General features: G+C 45.7%; 1 protein-coding gene across 1 annotated transcript in view; it reads right to left on the reverse strand.

The window, feature by feature from the left end:
• The window catches only part of ME3 (malic enzyme 3), a 198,030-nt gene that overhangs the window by 61,758 nt on the left and 115,047 nt on the right, over positions 1-21,225 (reverse strand). Inside the window, exons 4-5 of the mRNA XM_026651621.2 lie at positions 9,320-9,395; positions 1,206-1,367 (exon numbers count right to left, since the gene is read on the reverse strand). Coding sequence (XP_026507406.1) covers positions 1,206-1,367; positions 9,320-9,395 — 238 coding nt within the window. The remainder of the gene's footprint in view (positions 1-1,205; positions 1,368-9,319; positions 9,396-21,225) is intronic.

Genomic DNA, 21,225 nt, shown 5'->3' on the forward strand with positions numbered 1-21,225 from the left:
GATCTGCAGCGGCAATTCGGCGGGAGGTCCTTCACTCCCAGGCGGAGTGAGGGACCGTCCGCCGAATTGCCGCCGAATACCTGGAACTGCCGCCCCTGTCCGGAACGGCCGCCCCAAGCACCTCTTCTCTTGAGAATCTGGTGCCTGGAGCCAGCCCTGCTGGGAGATCAGGCATCTCCTCACCACTCACATCCTCACAGGGGCCGGAAGGCTCACTGTGAACATTTGTGTCTATGTATCTCAGGAGAGCTCCTTCCTGCTTAGATAGAAAAGCTTCCTTTGCTTTCTTTCTTTTTCTGAATGCTGCCCCAGAGGGGCGTTTTCTTCTTTCACTCATGACTCCTGTTCTGTGCCAGCGATAATAGCTCTCAACACTGTAGCCTGATTTAGGGTGCACTGATAATATTAATTTGGATAATATGGGAATTTAATTTATTAATTTAATCTTAATTAATATTAATAACAATTATTAATATTATTATAATTAAAATTAAATAAAATTAAATTGATAAATTAAATTCCCATATTATCCAAATTAATATTATCAGTACACCCTAAATCAGGCTACAACACTCAATTGAAGAGGGCAAATAAGCAGGCTGGTAGCAGGGCCTGAGTGAGGGAAGATATCAGCGTCTTAAGGTCCTAACTGGCCCTACTACTTCAGTTGACTGCCTGTTCTCCTCAAGTGGGTTCAGGGAAGCAGCAGGAATCAGGAAGCTCCCTGAGAAGCTGGTGTTAATCAATTCAGGCTCCTGGGGGTGCTAGAGAGGTACATAAAAGGCTCCTCCTCCTCTCTCTCCCTGCAGCTCCTGTTGCTTTCTGTTATTCCCTCCCACCTCTTCTCCTGCCTGCCTGTTATGTCTCTTGTGCCCTCCTTCCTCCAGCACAGCACTCCACCATCTCTGTGCATCTAGAGCAGAGAGAATACATATGGACCAGCAGCAGACACAATTTTCTGCACTCTGGGTCCTAGTGGCGCCCCCCCACAGTCTGGCACCTGAGGTGGCCGCCTCAGTTCGCCTCATGATAAGGCCAGCCCTGGCTGGCAACTTCCGTACACTGCTGGGTTAGCTGTCTTCTTATCTTAGGTGTCTTTGACTCTAGCTCCGAATTCAAGGATGGAATCTCTGAGTTAAGAACCCAGCTTTAAATAAAACAGCTATTCTTTTTTTTAAATGCACAAAATAAGCAAGTAATCTTACCTCGTTGTCTGTGCCAACATCAAGCAGGACAGGCAGACACTGTTGTGGGTGAACGCCACCACAGGCTGTGTACAAGGCAAGTTTCCCTACTGGGATCCCCATGCCATAACTTCCTAGATCTCCTAGGCCTAGAATTCGCTCTCCATCTGTCACCACGATGGCCTGCAGATAATGAAGAGCGTCTATTATACAGCTTTGCCAATGCTTTATTTAACATTGTTTGCAGTACCAGCTCCCTAGATTTTTATAACAATGCAGTTTTGTAGCCACAGTACGGGATGGAAGTTTTCCCCCTTCGTAGGTTACTGTACTACTAGTTATCACAAGTCAGCCATGGGGAGATGGCTAGGAGGGCAGCAAAGCATGGTGGAGAACATCAGTGAAGGACTCTGAGCCCTGGTCTGCCCTGCAAACGTATGTTGGTATGACTATGTCACTCAGCGGTATGGAGAATCCACACCCCTGAGTGATGCAGTTACGCAGTGTAGACAGCACTATATCGATGGGAAGTGGCGTACCTGTGCCTACAGGAGAAGCTCTCTCTTTGGCATAGGTCGCATCTTCACTAAGTGCAACAGTGGCGCACGTGCACTGGTGCAGCTCTGTAAGTGTAGACAAGCCCTTAGGTCAGCATTTCTCAAACGGGGGTCCGCGTGGGTACTCCAGGAGGTCCGCCAGCCCCACTGATCAACTCCTCCCCCACCCCCCCTCAACTCCTCCCCCTCCCTCCCAGGGCCTCCTGCACGCCGGGAAACAGCTGTTCAGTGGCGTGCAGGAGGCGCTCTGAGAGAGGGGGAGGAGTGGGGATGGGGCGTGCTTTGGGAAGGGTGCGGAATCATGTCCGGGGCCGCTGGCCCCGCTGATCAACTCCTCCCCCGCCCTCCCAGCGCCTCCTGCACGTGGCAGAACAGCTCTTCAGCGGCATGCAGGAGGCGCTGAGAGGGACGGGGAGGAGCGAGGATGGGGCATACTCGGGGGAGGGGGCAGAAAAAGGCGGGGAAGAGGAAGGGCAGGGATGGAGTGGGGGGCGGGAAGAGGTGGGGTGGGGGTGGGGCCTGGGGGGAAGGGGTGGAGTGGGGCCAGGGCAGGGGGCTTGGGAGTCCATGCAAAATTTTAAATCAAAATGGGGGTCCTCAGGTTACTAAATTTTGAGAACCGCTGCTTTAGGTAGTTAGTAATTATCCCCCTCCATGCCCCACCCGCCTTTATCTATTTTATCCACCTATCAGGTCCCTCACTAGCAGTCTTTGAAATGAGCCAATTTTGAAGACATGGGAAGGGAGAGACTGGAGTAAAATGATATAAACTTGTTTAATTAAAAAGCCGTGTGATTTAGCTCTTCCTATCTCCCCTCTTTGCTAACGTCATTTTCTGAATCAGCCAATGCTATAAGATCTCACTTGTAATTCTATACTGGGTATATTGATCACTATTCCCTTCACAGAACTGACCCAGACACAGGTCAGCTGGCATTAACCTAATGTTCTCTAATTGTTACAGCCAAGTTCATAAAGAGACTACTTGGCATTCATGTAGTGCCTTTCACCCAAGGATCTCAGAGCACTTTGTATGTATTCAGAAATTAAGCCTCACAGGCCCATGACCCGACACCTTGGTCGGTATTATTGTTCCTGTTTTCCAGATGGGGACACTGAGATAGAGAGAGAGGCATACGTGGCGTGCCTTAAGTCATGGCAGAGCTTGGAATGGATACTTGCTTTCCTGACTCCCATTGCGGTGCCATAACCCCAAGACTAGTCTCCCCATCACGTTTTTCTTCTCTCCACTCTTAGGCCTAGCTTGACCTAGCTATGTTGCTCAGAGGTGTGAAAAATTCACACCCCCTGAGAGATGTAGTGAAGCTGACCTAGGCCCTAGTATAAATACCAGTAGGTCAACAGAAGAATTGTTCTATTGACCTAGTACTGCCTCTTGAGGGGGTGGATTAACTACAGTGATGGAAAAACCCCTTTCATCGCTGTAGCAAGTGTCTACACTATGGTGCTAGAGAGGCCCAGCTGCAGTGCTGTGGTTGTACCACTGTAGCATCTGTAGTATAGACGTAGCCTACGTAGCCTTACTTTAGTCTTTTCTCTCATCCAGGCATTGACATCTACACTAGATTTGAGCGTGAGTTAGTCAATTGTCAGGTAACACTAGTATCTGACATGTATGTAGGCGGTTAGTGTAGACACTTCCCATTCTACCAACTTCCCTTTTTAGCACTACGATGGCAAGCAAATACCTAGGTTGATCCCTAAGGGAATGTCCACTGCACTTATATGTTTATTTGACTGATGGTTTTGTTTGTTTCTCTGTGACAACCAGGGGAAAAAAGCGTGGCCAAGATTTTCAAAATTAGAAGTTTGAAGTTAAGCAATTTAATCACCAGTCTGAGGTTAAGAGTGTCAAGGACACAACTTACCTGAGGTTAATTAGGCTCCTATCTTTGCCAATCTTGTTGGGTATGTGTGTGTGTGTGTGGTGGTGGTGAAAATTAGTAAGAACAGGACAAAATGGCAATTCTGCCTTAATGCAGGAGGAAAGTGCCACAGTGCCAAGACCTGGACTTCCAAACCTGGCCAGGAGCTTCAGGGAACGGAGCATTCAGATCCAGATCATGTGGATTATTCGATTGAGGGTGACTTAAATATCAATCTCTCTTGGATATCAAAGGAGAAGTACATGGCGAAATTGTTTTTATTTACTGGTTCACTGACTTAATACCAAAAGGAGACCCACATGCACTTTTAGAAGAAATAAGAGAATGAAGGATTATAAAATATCTCAACAGATCTCCTTTCTTTGGTGGGGGATAATAAAGGTGGGTTTATTGGCTAGGGCTATTTGCTAGGGCAAATGGGCTTTGTGAACTCAGGGAAAGAACAAATCACGTGATCAACTCTTTTAGTTCAGGAGGAAAATTTATTTTCGAATGTTCTCTTTCAGCATATTTCTGATGATTAAAGGGAGATACCATTGGAGGATTTAAACTTGTGTCATACGGTTTTAGTTTCATTGCTGATGAACGGTCATACACTGTTATTCAATGCACACAATATAGATCTCCCAAGGATCTTGCAGTTCTTTTCTCCCCCGAGTTAACCCGTAATTTTAAACTGGAAAAAACAGAACTGCACAGAAGTGGCTCATGAAAAATCATGAGACGGGTGAAAGAAATGGCTTGTTTGGCACAATGCATCCATGCATATATTTGTGTTTTGTCTCCCTGCCAAAAACTGCCGTACATTTGTGTAATATTGGGTGTACTAAAGTTATCATGAAGTGTATGCTGTGTCAAGTATCAGAGGGGTAGCCGTGTTAGTCTGAATCTGTAAAAAGCAACAGAGGGTCCTGTGGCACCTTTAAGACTAACAGAAGTATTGGGAGCGAGTCATCTTGCATCTGAAGAAGTGAGGTTCTTACCCACGAAAGCTTATGCTCCTAATACTTCTGTTAGTCTTAAAGGTGCCACAGGACCCTCTGTATGCTGTGGTTGCTCTTGTGACAATCCCTGAGTAGGTGCCAACTAGGGTTGTCAACTCTCTAATTGCACAAAACCGAACACCCCTGCCCCACCTGCTGTCCAGCCCCTTCCCCGAGGCCCTGCCCCCACTCGCTCCATCCACCCTCCCTCTGTCGCTTGCTCTCCCACACCTTCACTCACTTTCACTGGGCTGGGGCAGAGGGTTGGGGTGCGGGAGGGGAGTGAGGGCTCTGGCTGGAGGTGGGGGCTCTAGGGTGGGTCTGGGGATGAAGGGTTTGGGGTGTGGGAGAGGGCTCCGGGCTGGGGCAGGGGGCTGGGGCAGGGAGCTGGGGTGAGCGAGGGGGGGTATGGGCTGTAGACTCAGGGTGCGTGCAGGCTCCGGGTGGGGCCAGAAATGAGTGGTTCAGGGTGCGGGTCAGGGCTCTGGACTGGGGCAGGGGGTTAGGGTGCAGGGGGGGTGAGGACTCTGGCTGGAGGTGCAGGCTCTGGGGTGGGGCTGGGGATGAGGGGTTTGGGGTGCAGGAGGGGGCTCCGAGCTGGGGCTGAGAGGTTTGGAGTACAGGAGGGGGTGTGGGCTCTGGGGTGGGGCCGGGGATGAGGGATTTGGGGTGCAGGAGGGGGCTCCGGGCTGGGGCAGGGGGTTGGGGTGGTGAGGGCTCTGGTTGGGGGTGTGGGCTCTGGGGTAGGGCTGGGGATGAGGGGTTTGGGTTGCAGGAGGGAACTGGGGGAGGGTGTTGGAGTGGGGTGTGGGCTCCGTGAGGGTGTTTGGGTGCGGGAGGGGATTCCTGGCTGGGGCAGGGGGTTGAGGTGTGGGAGGGGGTGCAGGGTCCCGGTGGCACTTACCACGGCTCCCAGAAAGCAGCCATCAGGTTCCTGCAGCCCCTAGACACATGGGCAGACAGGGAGGCTCCGCGCGCTGCCTTTGCGCCCACAGGCGCTGCCTCTGCAGCTCCCACTGGTTACGGTTCCCAACCAATGGGAGCTGCAAAGCCGGCCCACGGGTCAGGGGTAGCGCATGGAGCCTCCCTGGCCGCCCATGTGTCTAGACTCTAGGGACTGCAGGGACCTGGTGGCTGCTTCTGGGAGCCGCATGGACCTAGGGCAGGCAGGCAGCCTGCCTTAGCCCCGAGCGCCCGCCACGCCGCCGACCGGACTTTTAACAGCCCGGTCGGCAGTGCTGACTGGAGCCACAAGGGTCCTTTTCGACCGCGCAAACCGGATGCCTGGCAACCCTAGTGCCAACTCCTTCCTCCCAGGAGTCAGGGTGAAGTTTCAATACAAAATGCATTAAAAATAACAGCAGGGCTGCAGACCTAGCAGAGGTTAAGCAGGGAATGCCATCAAGTCATTATAAGGCCATTGTAGTGGCAAGCCAATCACTAAGGGAAAACAGCACATGTCCTCTCTGCAGTAAATGCATTCATTTTCTTGCATTTGGGGAGATTTTCCTATTTACTTCTCTTTGTGAGTCAACACTAAGTGCTAGCCAGAGCTAGGAAAGCCTCTTTTTGGGTGGGCTCCATCTGTTTTTGGGTGGCACGCCCTCTTTAACCACACCCGAGGCACACAACTGGCATTGGAAGATGGCAGATGTGGGAATATGGAAAGCAAAGAACACATGCTTTGATGGCAATTTATGGTGAAACTAATGCAAATTCCATGAAAATTCTCTATGCAGAGATTCTTGTTTAAAATACAAGTCATAACTAACCCAATGCACCACGAAACCAATGATATACCTGAGATAATGATATTTTCATCCTGTAGATGGATGACTTAAACTCCACCATAGATTTCCACCACAACTTCAGCAACCACTACCCATGAATTAAACTCTCTTGAACACTCCCACACCAGCATCAACTTCCTGGACACCACAATCAGCTTCAACACTGGAACCTTACAGACAACTATATATAAGAAACCTAGGGATCACCCCATCTACCTCAGAAATCCAGTAACCACCCCAAACACACCAAGAAATCTTTATTTACAACCAGGCACTCAGATACCACAGAATATGCTCTGAGGAAAACACAGGCACTCCGGGATATACACTTTAACACACTCAAAACCACCTTCACCAAACAAGGACACTCCACCAGAGAAGTAGATCACATCATGGAATGGGTCACCCAAATACCCCGAGAGAACCTGCTTCAATACAGAAATAAACCCCCCTCCAACGGCACACCCCTGGTTGTCACCTACCCCCACACTGGAACCCATATGGAGTTTTACCAAACTACAGCCCATGCTCAATGAGGAACCCATCCTGAAAGAAATCTTTCCTGAACCCAGTCTCCTGGCCTTCAAACAACTCCCCAGCTGCTTCAAGCTCATCATCAGAAGCAAGCTCCCCACAGACCAGGACACAGCAACTCAAAGCAGCACCAGACCCTGCCAGAACAACAGATGCAAAACTTGCAGACATCTCTCCACTGTACAATGATCAACACCCCCCACGACACCCCTTTTAAGATCCCTGGGACCTGCACTTGCCCATCACAACATGTGGTGTACCTCATCCAGTGCACTAAATGCCCCAATAACAACTATGTGGGTGAAAACAATCACTGCACTCTTGAATAAACTCACACAGGAAATGATAAAAGACAAAAACACTACATCACCTGTGGGTGAACAATTTTCACAAAAAGAACAGGAGTACTTGTGGCACCTTAGAGACTAACATCCAGGGTACACAACACGATCCATTGTCTACAGCCAAGCTCTAAGACACAACCGCATTTGCTCCAATCCCTCAGACAGAGACAAGCACCTACAAGATCTCTATCAAACATTCTTAAAACTACAATACCCACCTGCTGAAGTGAAAAAACAGATTGACAGAGCCAGACAAGTACCCAGAAGTCATCTCCTACAAGACAGGCCCAACAAAGAAAATAACAGAACACCACTAGCTGTCACCTTCAGCCCCCAACTAAAACCTCTCCAGTACATCATCAAAGATCTACAATCTATCCTGAAAGATGATCCCTCACTCTCACAGATCTTGGGAGACAGACCTGTCCTCGCTTACAGACAACCCCCCCAATCTGAAGCAAATACTCACCAGCAACCACACATCACTGAACAAAAACACTGACCCAGGAACCTATCCTTGCAACAAAGCCCGATGCCAACTCTGTCCACATATCTATTCAAGTGACATCATCACAGGACCTAATCACATCAGCCATACCATCAGGGGCTCATTCACCTGCACATCTACCAATGTGATATATGCCATCATGTGCCAGCAATGCCCCTCTGCCATGTACATTGGCCAAACCGGACAGTCTCTACGCATGCTCAGATAAATTTGTTAGTCTCTAAGGTGCCACAAGTACTCCTGTTCTTTTTGCGGATACAGACTAACACGGCTGCTACTCTGAAACTTTTCACAAAGCGATCACTTTATATCTGATCTCTTAGTCCTCATCCTTGAAGGAAACCTGCACAACCCTTTCAAAAGGGTGAGTCTGGAGCTTAAATTCATAACTTTGCTAGACACTAAAAATCATGGACTGAACAGAGACACTGGATTTATGACTTATTACAACAATGTGTAACCCACTAACCCCTCCTTTTTGTCCTATGACTGCAGCGGTGTTAACAGACCACTTCACCTTGAATGGTCCCTTACAGAGTATGTGCTAAACTGTTTGAGCTTGTATTTAGCTGTGACACTCGGAGTACCTACCTTTCCCAGACCGAAAGAAGAGCTCAGTGTAGCTCGAAAACTTGTCTCTCACCCTAACAAAAGTTGGTCCAATAAAAGATATTACCTCACCCACCTTGTCTTGCTAATAACCAACCAAATCATTTTCCAGAGTCTCAGATCCTGTCTCGTCCAGCTTAGCATACTCAGCAAAGCATGCAAATTTTCCTTTAGGTCTTGTATGCCCATTATAGTGGGCAATTTCTTGAATCACAGATTCACCAGGCCAGACTGATGGTGCTGCACCCACTATGCACAGGTGCCATTGACTACACAAGGTGTGAGGCTGAGAATTGGAGAATTGGGTTGGCAGAGTGCAGAATGCAGAAGTTGTGCATGGCTGTATGGATTGGAGAGGAGAAAACTCACCCAAGTTTGCAAAGTGCTTTGAAACAAAAGGAACTATATAGACATAAGCTCAATAGAGCAGCTAGTGTAAAGTTCTTAGTTGTACAGCTCCTAATGAACAAAGTTCAATGAACAGGGCATTTGCCTGTAGTTGAGAAAGGCAGGCTTGTGACTGAACCCTAGGATTAGGACTCAGGATTTCTGAGTTTTTTTCCCAGCTCTGCCACAAATGTCCTTTGTGACCTTGGGTGAGTCACTTAACGTCTCTGTGCCAGTTTCCTCCTTGGCAAAAACATATTTATCAGCTTCAAAGGGGTGCTTTGAATCTTAATTAAATAATGAATGGAAACCACTTTGAGATCTTTGCAAAGAAAGCCTACAGAAGAACAAAATACTTATGAGTTCTCTTTTGATTTGTTTGTTCCGATGCAAAACTTGAGCTCAGAGGGATAGGCTGCATTTCCTTTTGGAAGCTTCAAACTCTGTTGGATTATTGTGAGAAATGGAAAATATCTGAAAGCTTTTCTCAGCTCCATAAAAAGAAATCAAACATACCTTTATATCTTCTTCAGGCCAGGAGTTTAGCATTGTTGCAATATGGCCTTTGTCATGAATGGTGATAAACAGTCCACTAAGAAATGAAACAAAAACAAACCATGCTATAAAATCAGTAACTACAAGGTAAGAGAGGACAGTAGGTGGGAGCTGATTTACTGAACCCAATCATTAGACACATTACTTATTGGTGTGGAAATACTACCCCATTGTTAATATCAATGTTAGGGCTGATCTTACAACCTTTGGGCTTAAAGGCTACATGATTAGGCCTTTAATGTCACCTATGTTCAACCACCGAGACCAGTTTTGTCACTTTTCCATTTCAGTCTGGCAAGAGTCAGATTTAGCTCAATGGACATTTCCTTAAAATAAGACCTTAAACATAGCAGAGATTGGTAATTCCACTTTTAGACCTTTAATAAGTGCATGCTTTTGGCTACATAACACATGAGGAGGCAATGTGGCTCAGTGACTGGGGATACGGAGACCTGGGTTCCATTCCAGACTCTGCAAGTCATTTCACCTCCCTGTGCCTCTGTTTACTCACCCACCCTTTGTCTGTTTTGTCTATTTAGACTATAAACTCTTAGGGGGAGGCTGTATCTCCTTATGTATTTGTCCAGCGCCTAGCACAATGAGCCTCCCAATGCATCTAGGACTGTAGGCGCTTCTGTAATACAAATAATAATAATAATAATGGACTAAATTTCCAAAGGTCTGCACAAGGGGAAAACTGAAAGACACGTGCACTTCTGTTTCACACCCCCTGCACTGGGTTTTGTAGACACATTAACATGCAGTTTCATTCAATTACCCCGCGTGCAAACACAAACCCCTTGTTTGCCCAGCAAAACCCATTTTAAGTGAGTCAAGGGATGTATGTGCATTCTACGCAGCTCTCCCATTACGTAGTTCTGATGGCTGTGATGCCCAGGGTAAAATTTCAATATTCAAATATTTGCGGTAGTAATGGTGTACACCGTTCATGCTAGGTACCTCCAAAGACAAAGGTAGCCACCTGCCTATTCACTGGGAAACCAGATCAAGATGACAGCATTACCAGACCATCTCTCTTAACAGCTGCTTAGTGTTTTCAGATATAGTGTTTTCTTTGCTGTCACTCCGAGATGTACTACCCTCTGAAAGTGGTATTTCTAGAATAGCCTCTGCAGTGTTATTCAGAGTAACTGGCTTATGTTGTGATGCCTTTTTTTGAAACACTACTTTACCAGTGATAACGCAGAAAAGGGGAGGGATAGCTCAGTGGTTTGAGCATTGGCCTATTAAACCCAGGGTTGTGAGTTCAATCCTTGAGGGGGCCACTTAGGGATCTGGGGCAAAATCAGTACTTGGTCCTGCTAGGGAAGGCATTTCAAGGTCCCTTCCAGTTCTAGGAAACAGGATATCTCCATCAATTTATAGTGGGGAGGGATAGCTCAGTGGTTTGAGCATTGGCCTGCTAAACCCAGGGTTGTGAGTTCAATCCTTGAGGGGGCCACTTAGGGATCTGGGGCAAAATCAGTACTTGGTCCTGCTAGCGAAGGCAGGGGGCTGGACTCGATGACCTTTCAAGGTCCCTTCCAGTTCTAGGAGATAGGATATCTCCATTAATTTATAAATTTATTTATTTATAAAACAGCGGCCTGACGTATCCATTATATATATATGGAAAGTAGATGCCCAATCCTGCAAGGCTTAGTCTATACTGAGCTCCCTCCACTCCTGTTGGCTTCAGGAAATCTTGCAGATTAGAGCCCTCGATTTGGACTGGCTGTAAGAAATTAGAGGCAATATAAAAATGTGCCTATATATATATATATAATGGATACTTTGCCATATATAAATATATAGATCCATTATATTTTTATTTTTTATTATATATATCAGAAAGCAAATTTTTATATTCCCTCTAATTTCTTACAACCAGTCCAAATCAAGGGCTGTAACCTGCAAGATTTCCTGAAGCCAACAGGAGTGGAGGAAGCTCATCACTTTGTCAGATTTCCATTTCACAACCCTCTCTCTTAGGGCTACAAAATTAAGTCGACTTAAGTTGATGTACAGCCACCCCAGTAATTAAAGTGGTGGTTCACATCCACACTTGCTCCTTCTGCCATCGGTGCGCGTCCTCACCAGGGACACTGACAGCTGGAGCCTGGCAGCTCTGGGGCTGACAGTGTGAGGTATCAACACCATGTGCTGACAGCCACCCCAGCACTGACAGCCTGAGCTGTCAGCCAAGCACGGGTCTCAGCTGGTGCTCGGCTGACAGCTTAGACTGTCAGCGCTGGGGAAGGGGAGGGAGGGCACCAGCTGTCAGCCTCACTTGGGGTTGACAGTAAACAGGTGATGTAAATAACGCAGTGTCTACACGGACACTGTGTTGCCCTAACTACATCGACATAAATGCTATACCTCTTGTGGAGATGGAGTTATTATGTTGGTGAAGCAGTGGACTTACTTCGGCAGAAGCAGCATTCTAGTGTAGATACTGACAAATTAGGTCGACATAAGCCACCTTGCGTCAACCTAACTCTGTAGTGTAGACCAGGCCTTATAATGCTGCAGCCGTGTCGCTGTAGCGCTTAGTGCAGATGCTATCTACATTGATGGGAAAGCTTCTCCTGTCAGCACAGGTACTCCACATCCCTGAGAGGCGGTAGCTAAGTTGGCGGGAGAAGCCCTCTCATAGCGCTGTTGCACCAGGGATTAGGTTGATACAACTGCGTCGCTCAGGGGCATGGAAAATCCACACCCCTGAGCGACGTAGTTATACTGACATAAGTTTGCAGTATAGACCAAGCCTTACTATCTGTCCCAAATCAGGGAACACATGCTAGTGATAAGTATTATTCTGTAAGACTGTTATAATTATTAACAACATAGCATCATGAGGGAGCTCTGGAGCCGCTGGAGAAGTAGCTCGGCATTTCTAAGCCACAAAAGCTATTCAGTTCAGGCAAATACAGATCATTTAATGGTTTTGTCTTCCAATATAAAAACATCAGCTACAAAGGAGATATTTTATAGGGCTTTGAAAAACCATCTCCATTCCAAGCCCAGAACACTGCTGCATGAGCAAACCTAACTGGAAAGCAATGATTCATTTGAGAACAATTAAAACAGAAGAGTATACAACTTTTTATAGCCATTAGTTGCTTTTGGCAGCAGACAAAAGGAATTTTGCTGTGCACTAGACTCCTGCTGAGAATCTTGATAAAAAGACCATGCTCTTTTAAAACAGAGGAAGTACAAAATATAGTGATAATTTCTGTGGTAATCAACACCTGAGCACACAGGAAAACTGGAAATGTAATAAAATTGAATCTATCGGTCCACGTACAATGCTTTTAAACAGTCCCCACTAACCAACAACAAGTTAACCACATACACATAGAATCATAGAATCATAGAAGATTAGGGTTGGAAGAGACCTCAGGAGGTCATCTAGTCCAACCCCCTGCTCAAAGCAGGACCAACACCAACTAAATTATCCCAGCCAGGGCTTTGTCAAGCCGGGCCTTAAAAACATCTAAGGATGGAGGTTCCACCACCTCTCTAGGTAACCCATTCCAGAGTTTCACTACCCTCCTAGTGAAATAGTTTTTCCTAATATCCAACCTAGACCTCCCCCACTGCAACTTGAGACCATTGCTCCTTGTTCTGTCATCTGCCACCACTGAGAACAGCCGAGCTCCACCCTCTTTGGAACCCCCCTTCAGGTAGTTGAAGGCTGCTATCAAATCCCCCCTCATTCTTCTCTTCTGCAGACTAAATAAGCCCAGTTCCCTCAGCCTCTCCTCATAAATCATGTGCCCCAGCCCCCTAATAATTTTCATTGCCCTCTGCTGGACTCTTTCCAATTTGTCCACATCCTTTCTGTAGTGGGGAAAAATTGGATGCAGTACTCCAGATGTGGCCTCACCAGTGCCAAATAGAGGAGAATAATCACTTCCCTCGATCTGCTGGCAATGCTCCTACTAATACAGCCCAATATGCCGTTAGCCTTCTTGGCAACAAGGGCACACTGTTGATTCATATCCAGCTTCTCGTCCACTGTAATCCCCAGGTCCTTTTCTGCAGAACTGTCTCTTAGCCAGTTGGTCCCCAGCCTGTAGCAGTGCATGGGATTCTTCCGTCCTAAGTACAAGACTTTGCACTTGTCCTTGTTGAACCTCATCAGATTTCTTTTGGCCCAATCCTCCAATTTGTCTAGGTCACTCTGGACCCTATCCCTACCCTCCAGCGTATCTACCTCTCCCCCCATCTTAGTGTTATCTGTAAACTTGCTGAGAGTGCAATCCATCCCATCATCCAGATCATTAATGAAGATGTTGAACAAAACTGGCCCCAGGACCCACCCCTGAGGCACTCCGCTTGATACCGGCTGCTAACTAGACATAGAGCCGTTGATCACTACCTGTTGAGCCCGACGATCTAGCCAGCTTTCTATCCACCTTATTCACCATTCATTCAATCCATACTTCTTTAACTCGCTGGCAAGAATACTGTGGGAAACCACTTCAAAAGCTTTGCTAAAGTCAAGGTATATCACGTCCACCACTTTCCCCATATCCACAGAGCTAGTTATCTCATTATAGAAGGCAATTAGGTTGGTCAGGCATGACTTGCCCTTGGTGAATCCATGTTGACTGTTCCTGATCACCTTCCTCTCCTTCAAGTACTTCAAAATGGATTCCTTGAGGATCTGCTCCATGATTTTTCCGGGGAATGAGGTGAGGCTGACCTGTCTGTAGTTCCCCGGATTCTGCTTCTTCCCTTTTCAAAAGATGAGCATTATATTTGTCTTTTTCCAATCGTCTGGGTCCTCTCCTGATCGCCACGAGTTTTCAAAGATAATGGTCTATGGCTCTGCAATCACATCAGCCAACTCCCTGAGATCATGCAGATCTCCTTCTCTGGCCTATTTCAAAAGCATTAACAGATGCTAATCTCCATTATAAAGATATACAGTAATCAAAAGCATATTCCTTATGATGGTCTTCACATGATTCTGCATGAAAAAGGGACTAGTTGACCAGATTTTAAAAGTACAAATTAGCAACATAACTAAAAAGCATATCCAAAAAAAAAAAAAAAAAAAGTAAACTGTAGTAAAAATGTATTATTTCATGTATTTAATAGAGACACCATTGTGTTAATTTCTGGGCAAACTTTACATAGATTAGATCATTCATAATTTTTTTTAATAATAAAGCATATAACCTTGAAAATCTCATAGGATCTAATCAGCTATTTAGCCTCTTTAAAATGTCCATCCCTAGACATTATATGTGCCTTTACAGACCAAGAGCCAAATTTAGTGATGAGTCTAATTTGCATGATAACTTGCCACAAATTTAGTATAAAGTGTCCTCTGGGTTTGCCCAGGCGTAACTGACTAGCTCTGTCAGTGGAACCCAGCTGTTGATGACTGCACAAGCAGGAATAGCGTCTAGCTCACATTCTGAGCTGCACCGGCTATGTAGGGACTACAACAGGGAGTGGATATAAGGCAGTGTCATTTTTACAGTCACTTTTCAGAGTAGATGTGACACAGAGAGAGACACAGTTACTTGCTAATGTACTGGGAAATCCTCATATCTAATTAATGCCACCAAACAGTACACAAGAAGTATCTGAGTTACCGAAAGATAAAGTTCACTTAGAAGAAAACCTGTAGCCTGAAGAACAGACTCCTGCTTCTGGCGTGCCCTCTATTCTTCTTTGGATTAGGTTTAGATACTTTGTTTCCTGGAAATTAAAAGATAACTATATTCATGCTAGCCTACTTGGCACTTAATGAGAATGAAATTAGTTAACAAAAGGTCAGTGACATTGCTCAAACCACTCCGGGGAACTGAGTACAGTGCATGTGCAATTCTTCTGACAGACTCATTTTTTTACTATTAATCTGTCATTCCAAACATATTTCACTATAATGCAATGTGTGGTCCCTTCTCTCCACTCAAAAAATAAAAGAAGTGAATATATAAGTGGCTAGCTAGAAGCCAAACAGGTCATAGGAAACAAAGCTGATTAAAAATTAACTGCGGTAAGATTAACCGAGTCCAGCCAGGATGCACAAACTCTGCAATTATCCCAGCTAAACAATAACCGAAGGAAGGAGCTAGCTTCATGGGAGGTAAAGTCACATGCCTTTCTCCAATATGCAGCACAGAGTGATCCAATCTACACTTGTGACCGGGCTTGGGAGCAGGGCAGTTGGCACTGGTATTGTATTTGGCTGCTTCCTCAACGCTGGTTTCACTCTAGTCTGCTCAGGGATGATGAACGCATATTTAATTCTAACATGCCTCTCACCCATTCAACCTGCCTAATCCACATGACCTGTATGGAGGACCACGAGATTTTACTCTTTCTTCTTTCCTGAGGGAAGATCTGGGAAAGAAGTCTCAGGCCTGGGAGACAGGAGACCTAGGGTCCATTTTTGTCACCAAGACAGGCTTCTCTGTGCCTTAATTCCATGATCTGTGAAATGGGGATAAAAAAGCTAATCTGCCTCACAAGGGCATTTTTCATCCACATGTCTGAGGCAGTCTGTCCCTCTGTACTTACACTTTCCTTTCTGCTTCCGTTCATAGAAGTGCTCTCTGAATAAACTCTGAAGCTAAATTTTTTTGCCTTTGCATTTGGTTACTTATCTCGCTAGCCATCCAAAACATACTGTTATCACTTAATATCTGTTAAGCCTGGACAATGTTCTTGGCACTATACAAGACCTGAAAGGAAGACAGTCCTGGCCCTAAAGAGCTTCCTGCCCAGTAGACCAAACCCAAGAAGACAGGACACACTCCACGCCCGGCAGAGGAAACAACATCGGCTTATTGCTGATTTTTCTAAAAATAATGTTTGAGTGGTTCACTTCTCGTGGGCGTCCTGGAAAGAGCATAGCAGATGTTTGCAAATAAGCATGTTATTTTTCTGCTTTCATTTAATGAGATGCTAGTTTTCCAAAGACAAACTACTAACAAGAATACCGGTTAGGTCATTGGCCTAGGACGTGAGGGAGCTGGGTTCAAGTCTCTGCTCCATCACAGACTTCCTTGGGCAGGTTACTTAGGCGCTCTGTGTCTTGGCTTCCCATCTGTAAAACCGGAATAAGAGCACTGCCCTGCCTCACGGGTGTTTGTGAGACTCCAGCCAGTGGGAAACGCAGAAGCCAAAGCAGGGACTGTTCTATTAAGGGAAGGGGGTAAAATGGGACCCAGCTGGGCCACCCCTTCCCCCAATAACCTCTGGACCCCAAACTGTGCAGGGAGACCCTCTGCCCCAAATCTGGGGACACTAGGATCCCGGTGGTGCCTTCCCTCCCACCCACCACGTGGTCTCGGGGGAAAACTGCAGAGAGGAGCCAGTCAGAACCCACAGCCAGTTGGGGCAGAAGCAACCAAAGCACCGGGCCTTTTTTCACCTCTGGACATCCCAGTCAAAACTGTTCTCTGGCCTGTGCTGGTTGGCTGTTTGCTCCAACCTGCTGCCTTCCCCCCCTCACAGTCTCTTCCCCTGAGATTCACTTCACATCTGCCCCTCTTCTCCCCTGCCCTGCCCTGGTCCTGTTACCCCTTCCCTTTTCTAACTACCCCCCCAAAACAACCTAACAAACAGCCCCTTCTCCACTGCCCACATAGAACTAACCCGACATTGGCTGCTATCACACTGCTCGCTTTGCTTGTGTGTTCTACCCCTTCCTGCACCCTGGGTCCCTCAGGTCTATTGCGATTGTAAACTCTTCAGGGCTGGGACACCTACTACTGTGTTTGTACAGCGCCTAGCACTGGGGCTCCGAGGTGCTACCATAATACACATAGCAATAATAAGTAAACTATATTAAAGATTGTGAGGGGCTCAGATACCATGGTCATTGGAAACATAAGTACCCAAGATAGACAGGAAAACACAACAAACTCTAAAGCCCCCTAAAAGGGCTATTCTCATCTCAGAGGGAAAAAAGCATGATCAAGTGAGAGAGGAATCAATTTCTATAGTATTATTAAGCATTTCGATTTCAGCTATCGGCATATGTGGTGCTTCTCAGAGGGATGCGGTCCCTGGATCAAGGACCTTACTGTCTAGCTATCGGAACATGAAGAATGCAAAGTGCTTCACACACAAGCAATTAATGGAGCACCTTATCGTACAGCATTAGAGGAGAGAAACTGAGATAATGTGCCTGAGTCTCTAGGTAGCCACTCACACATGCGCAGAGTGAGTGCCAAACACTACCAGATCAAAATGGTCATACAAGGCCCCTGATCCTGCAAACACTTGTGCACATTCAATTGGGTCATCCAGTCTGACCTCCTGTATATCACATACCATTAAATTTCACCATGCGCATAGTCCCATTGAAGTCAATGGGGCTGCACACAAAGGCACTGCTCTTCCTGCATACCGTGAATTGTAGGACTGGGACCTAAATGACGAACAAGGCAGAGAATTATGGTTTATTAAAAACTCTTAAAATTGTGCTCTGTGTCTTTAACTTCTCAGGGGTTTTCTCGGACCTATGTGCAGGCAAGCAGGGGGTTCTGTATAGAAGCATGCAATCAGAGTAATCTTGCAGCCAGCCAGCCTAGAGTAAGGTGGGGAGAGTTGTGTCTCTCTATTTTTTTAAAGGAGCAGCCTGCTTTGTCTCTCTCTGTTTTGTGATTCTTGTGCAATATTGTTCCGGATTCTAAGAAATAAAGTAGTGTTACGTTGCAACCTTCCAGCAGAATATTTTATGCTTTTATCTAACTTCTCAATGTGTCTGCCATAAGCATAATGTGAAGAATCCGTGTTCTATTTTTCTATTTTGAATACAGGGATGGTGCTCAGGTATGACTGCAATGAGGACCTTATAGTAGACAAAAAGTAACTGAACATATCAGATATCAGCAGAGCAATATACATTACAGAAAATAAATGAAAACAGATTTATTTGGGCATAAGCTTTTGTGGGTAAAAAAGCCACTTCTTCAGATGCATGGAATGAAAATTTTGACAAAAAGACGAAATGACTGAAGAAGTGGGTTTTTTACCCACGAAAGCTTATGCCCAAATAAATCTGTCTTTAAGATGCCACCGGACTCCTCGTTGTTTTTGTGGAAAAAGACTCACACGGCTACCACCTGATACTCGAGAAAATAAACGAATACACCTAAACAATTTTGGCTAAGGGCAGACTGAAATACATCACAATTCAGTGCTACTGTCCAAAAAGGAAGATTGATTCTACAGATCAAACTGCTGACATGCACAGGCAAATTTCTACATTCACCATTTGACAATTAAAGATAGAAGATTGAAATCCTGGCCCCAATTAAGTCAATGGACGTTTTGACTTCAGCAGGACCAGGATTTCGCACAGCGGAAGTAAGGAATTGGTGGAAAGCCGATACTTACAAAATTATGGGCCAGATCCCTGGCTACATCTGAGGACTACACAATGGAGCTCAGAAATGGGCTACGAAGGTGGCTTTAAGCGACTTTTGCTTCTCTGATTCTGGGCTGACTGTGCACCAAGCCTGGTCCAGTACAGTAGATTGCTGGCTGCCAATAGCTGCAAAGGGGCCTATATAGCAGCTGGGGCTCAGCAGGGCATCAGTGATGCCCCAGCCACACCTCCTATCCTGGCCATTGCATAGTGGTAAACTACTTCATCCCTTTCCCTAGCTTTATGGGCCTGGCGCATCCCCCTTCAGGGAATTTGGGGCCATTTTGTACTGGTGATGCAGTGCAGAGCAGTTACAGCACAGCCAAGGCTCTGGGCCTTTATGCTTCCAAAATCAAACATGAAACTGACACATTATGCAGCTTGGGTCTCCAGAGCCTTCTCAGTCAGCCACACCCCTTATTATTATGATTATTCTTTTGTAATCACTGTGGTAACAGGATTAGATGCTCTGATATAAACTTTAAAACTGTTTGGCTCTTTTTGGAAAGCTAGAGTTTGTAACATGCCTCTGGGATATCGTCTTTGGAGACATTATGTTTTAATATGCACGAATTTGTCTAAATATTGTATAATCAATCATCAAACTGGACAAAATCAACATGGTAACTCAGTGATTTTTAGAAGTTTGTTTACATGTAGATGGAAGACTTTTTGGCAGTAGTCAGATTTATTTATAATTCAGGGAAATAATAATGTGTGGGTACTAATGAAAAACAAATAATACAATCCAAAGCAAGAGTGATTCTTATTATAGTCAAGTCAGAGACTTATAGGACAAAACCCTACTGTCTGTACATGTTAAACTTTATCCTGAAATAATCCATTTGTGGGAGAGGGAACAGGGCTGCCTTCACTAGTCATGTAAACATTTCTAAAGCTGTCATCACATACTTCAGATGGGAAAACCAGAATTTAATATCAGACCCAGAAGATGCAGTTTCCAAAGTTCATGATAAAAAGCCCCACATGTTTAAACATCCAGGATCCTGAGGGACTGGAAGTAGATATGCAGTACGGAGCATTTAAAATACTGTTTATGAATAAGTAAAGACAATTAAAAAAACAACAGATTCTCAATACTAATTAGTGCACAAGTATTTCTGATGGAGACCTGGATCCTGCAACTTCTTTGGCATGGGCAGACTCCTTGCACATCCCTGGAGCGCCATTCACCACTTTGGGGTTCTGTGGAGGGGAGAACCCATGGCAGGATCGGGGCCTCTGTCATAACTTTTTGATCCAATTCATAGTTTGCCACATAATTATCAGATTTTTTTTTTAAATCACCCTAATATAGTACATAAATAAATGAGCCTTTCCCCCAGTTCAGAAATGGAGGGGTTAGCGGCAGGGGCCGAGAGTGACAAACATCATGCAGAGTGCTTGTGAAGCAGCATGGGGGTGGACTGGATGCTCTAAATCCATCTCTAATTCCATTCTAAATTCTGATTAAGGATCGGTAATGAACCACACGGCTGTGTCTGATCACAATTAGTTGCACTTATTCGAGCCTAATCACTCTCACAGGCAGGCTCTGCTACTAAGCAGAAGGGCTTTAACCCAAGTGCTCTCATGTATCCTTTGCCAATCCCAATGGAATGCTTCACATTATGATATTCAACAGTACAAGCCCCTCTTGGGTTTCAAGACTCAATTGAAGGCTTTATTCATTTTCAGCAATTGTCGTATTTTTAAGTATAACCCTGGGAATGACCCTTGCATTTTAGAGGGCTACATGAGGATTGAGCCACAGAGCTCCTATTAAAGTCAATGTGTGGTTAAAATCTGTGCAATTCTGAAGATTTACAGCCTTCATTTTTACATATTTGGAGCAACCGCAGCTCCCACTGGTTCACCAGTGCTGACTTGTGAAAAATTAGGCCGACAGTGGCTAGTCTATTGTATGATGGAAATACATAGGTGTGGATGGATCAGAGCCATGCTTCTGGCAAGACAGGAGATGCTGAGGGATCCCATCCACCATCCAATCAGTGTGCAGGTCAAGATTAGACTCATTAGACACTGCCCACGCGTGAAGAGCAGAATGAGCCACAGGTTCAGGCTCAGGGATAGAAGGCTGAGTTCATTCCTCAACCTGTTCTGCAACTGAGACCCCCAATCCCAGTCTCACAGCATGATGGACACCTGGCAATGCCTAGGCAATTGAGAATTAGAGAGGGGAAAAGTGTACCAGTTTACCAGCTTTAAGCATTGCAAAGGGAGGCAAACTGCTGCCTATGGCCTGTCTTAAGCAGCAGTGTCATAACTGGACTTCATCTATTATAACTGTCAGCACATCCTTTATTTCATTTTACGGGCTCATGCAAAGGTTAAGAGATCAAGTTTGCCTGGGGAAGTTAAACTAAATCCTAGCCTGATTGCATTTCCTTCTCATGCTGAGAAAACTCCACTGAGACCCACACCTACCTACACTTTTCAAATG

This window comes from Terrapene carolina, unplaced genomic scaffold (genome assembly GCF_002925995.2).
Source record: "Terrapene carolina triunguis isolate 2854851 unplaced genomic scaffold, T_m_triunguis-2.0 Scaffold97, whole genome shotgun sequence".
Classification (NCBI taxonomy): Eukaryota; Metazoa; Chordata; order Testudines; family Emydidae; genus Terrapene; species Terrapene triunguis.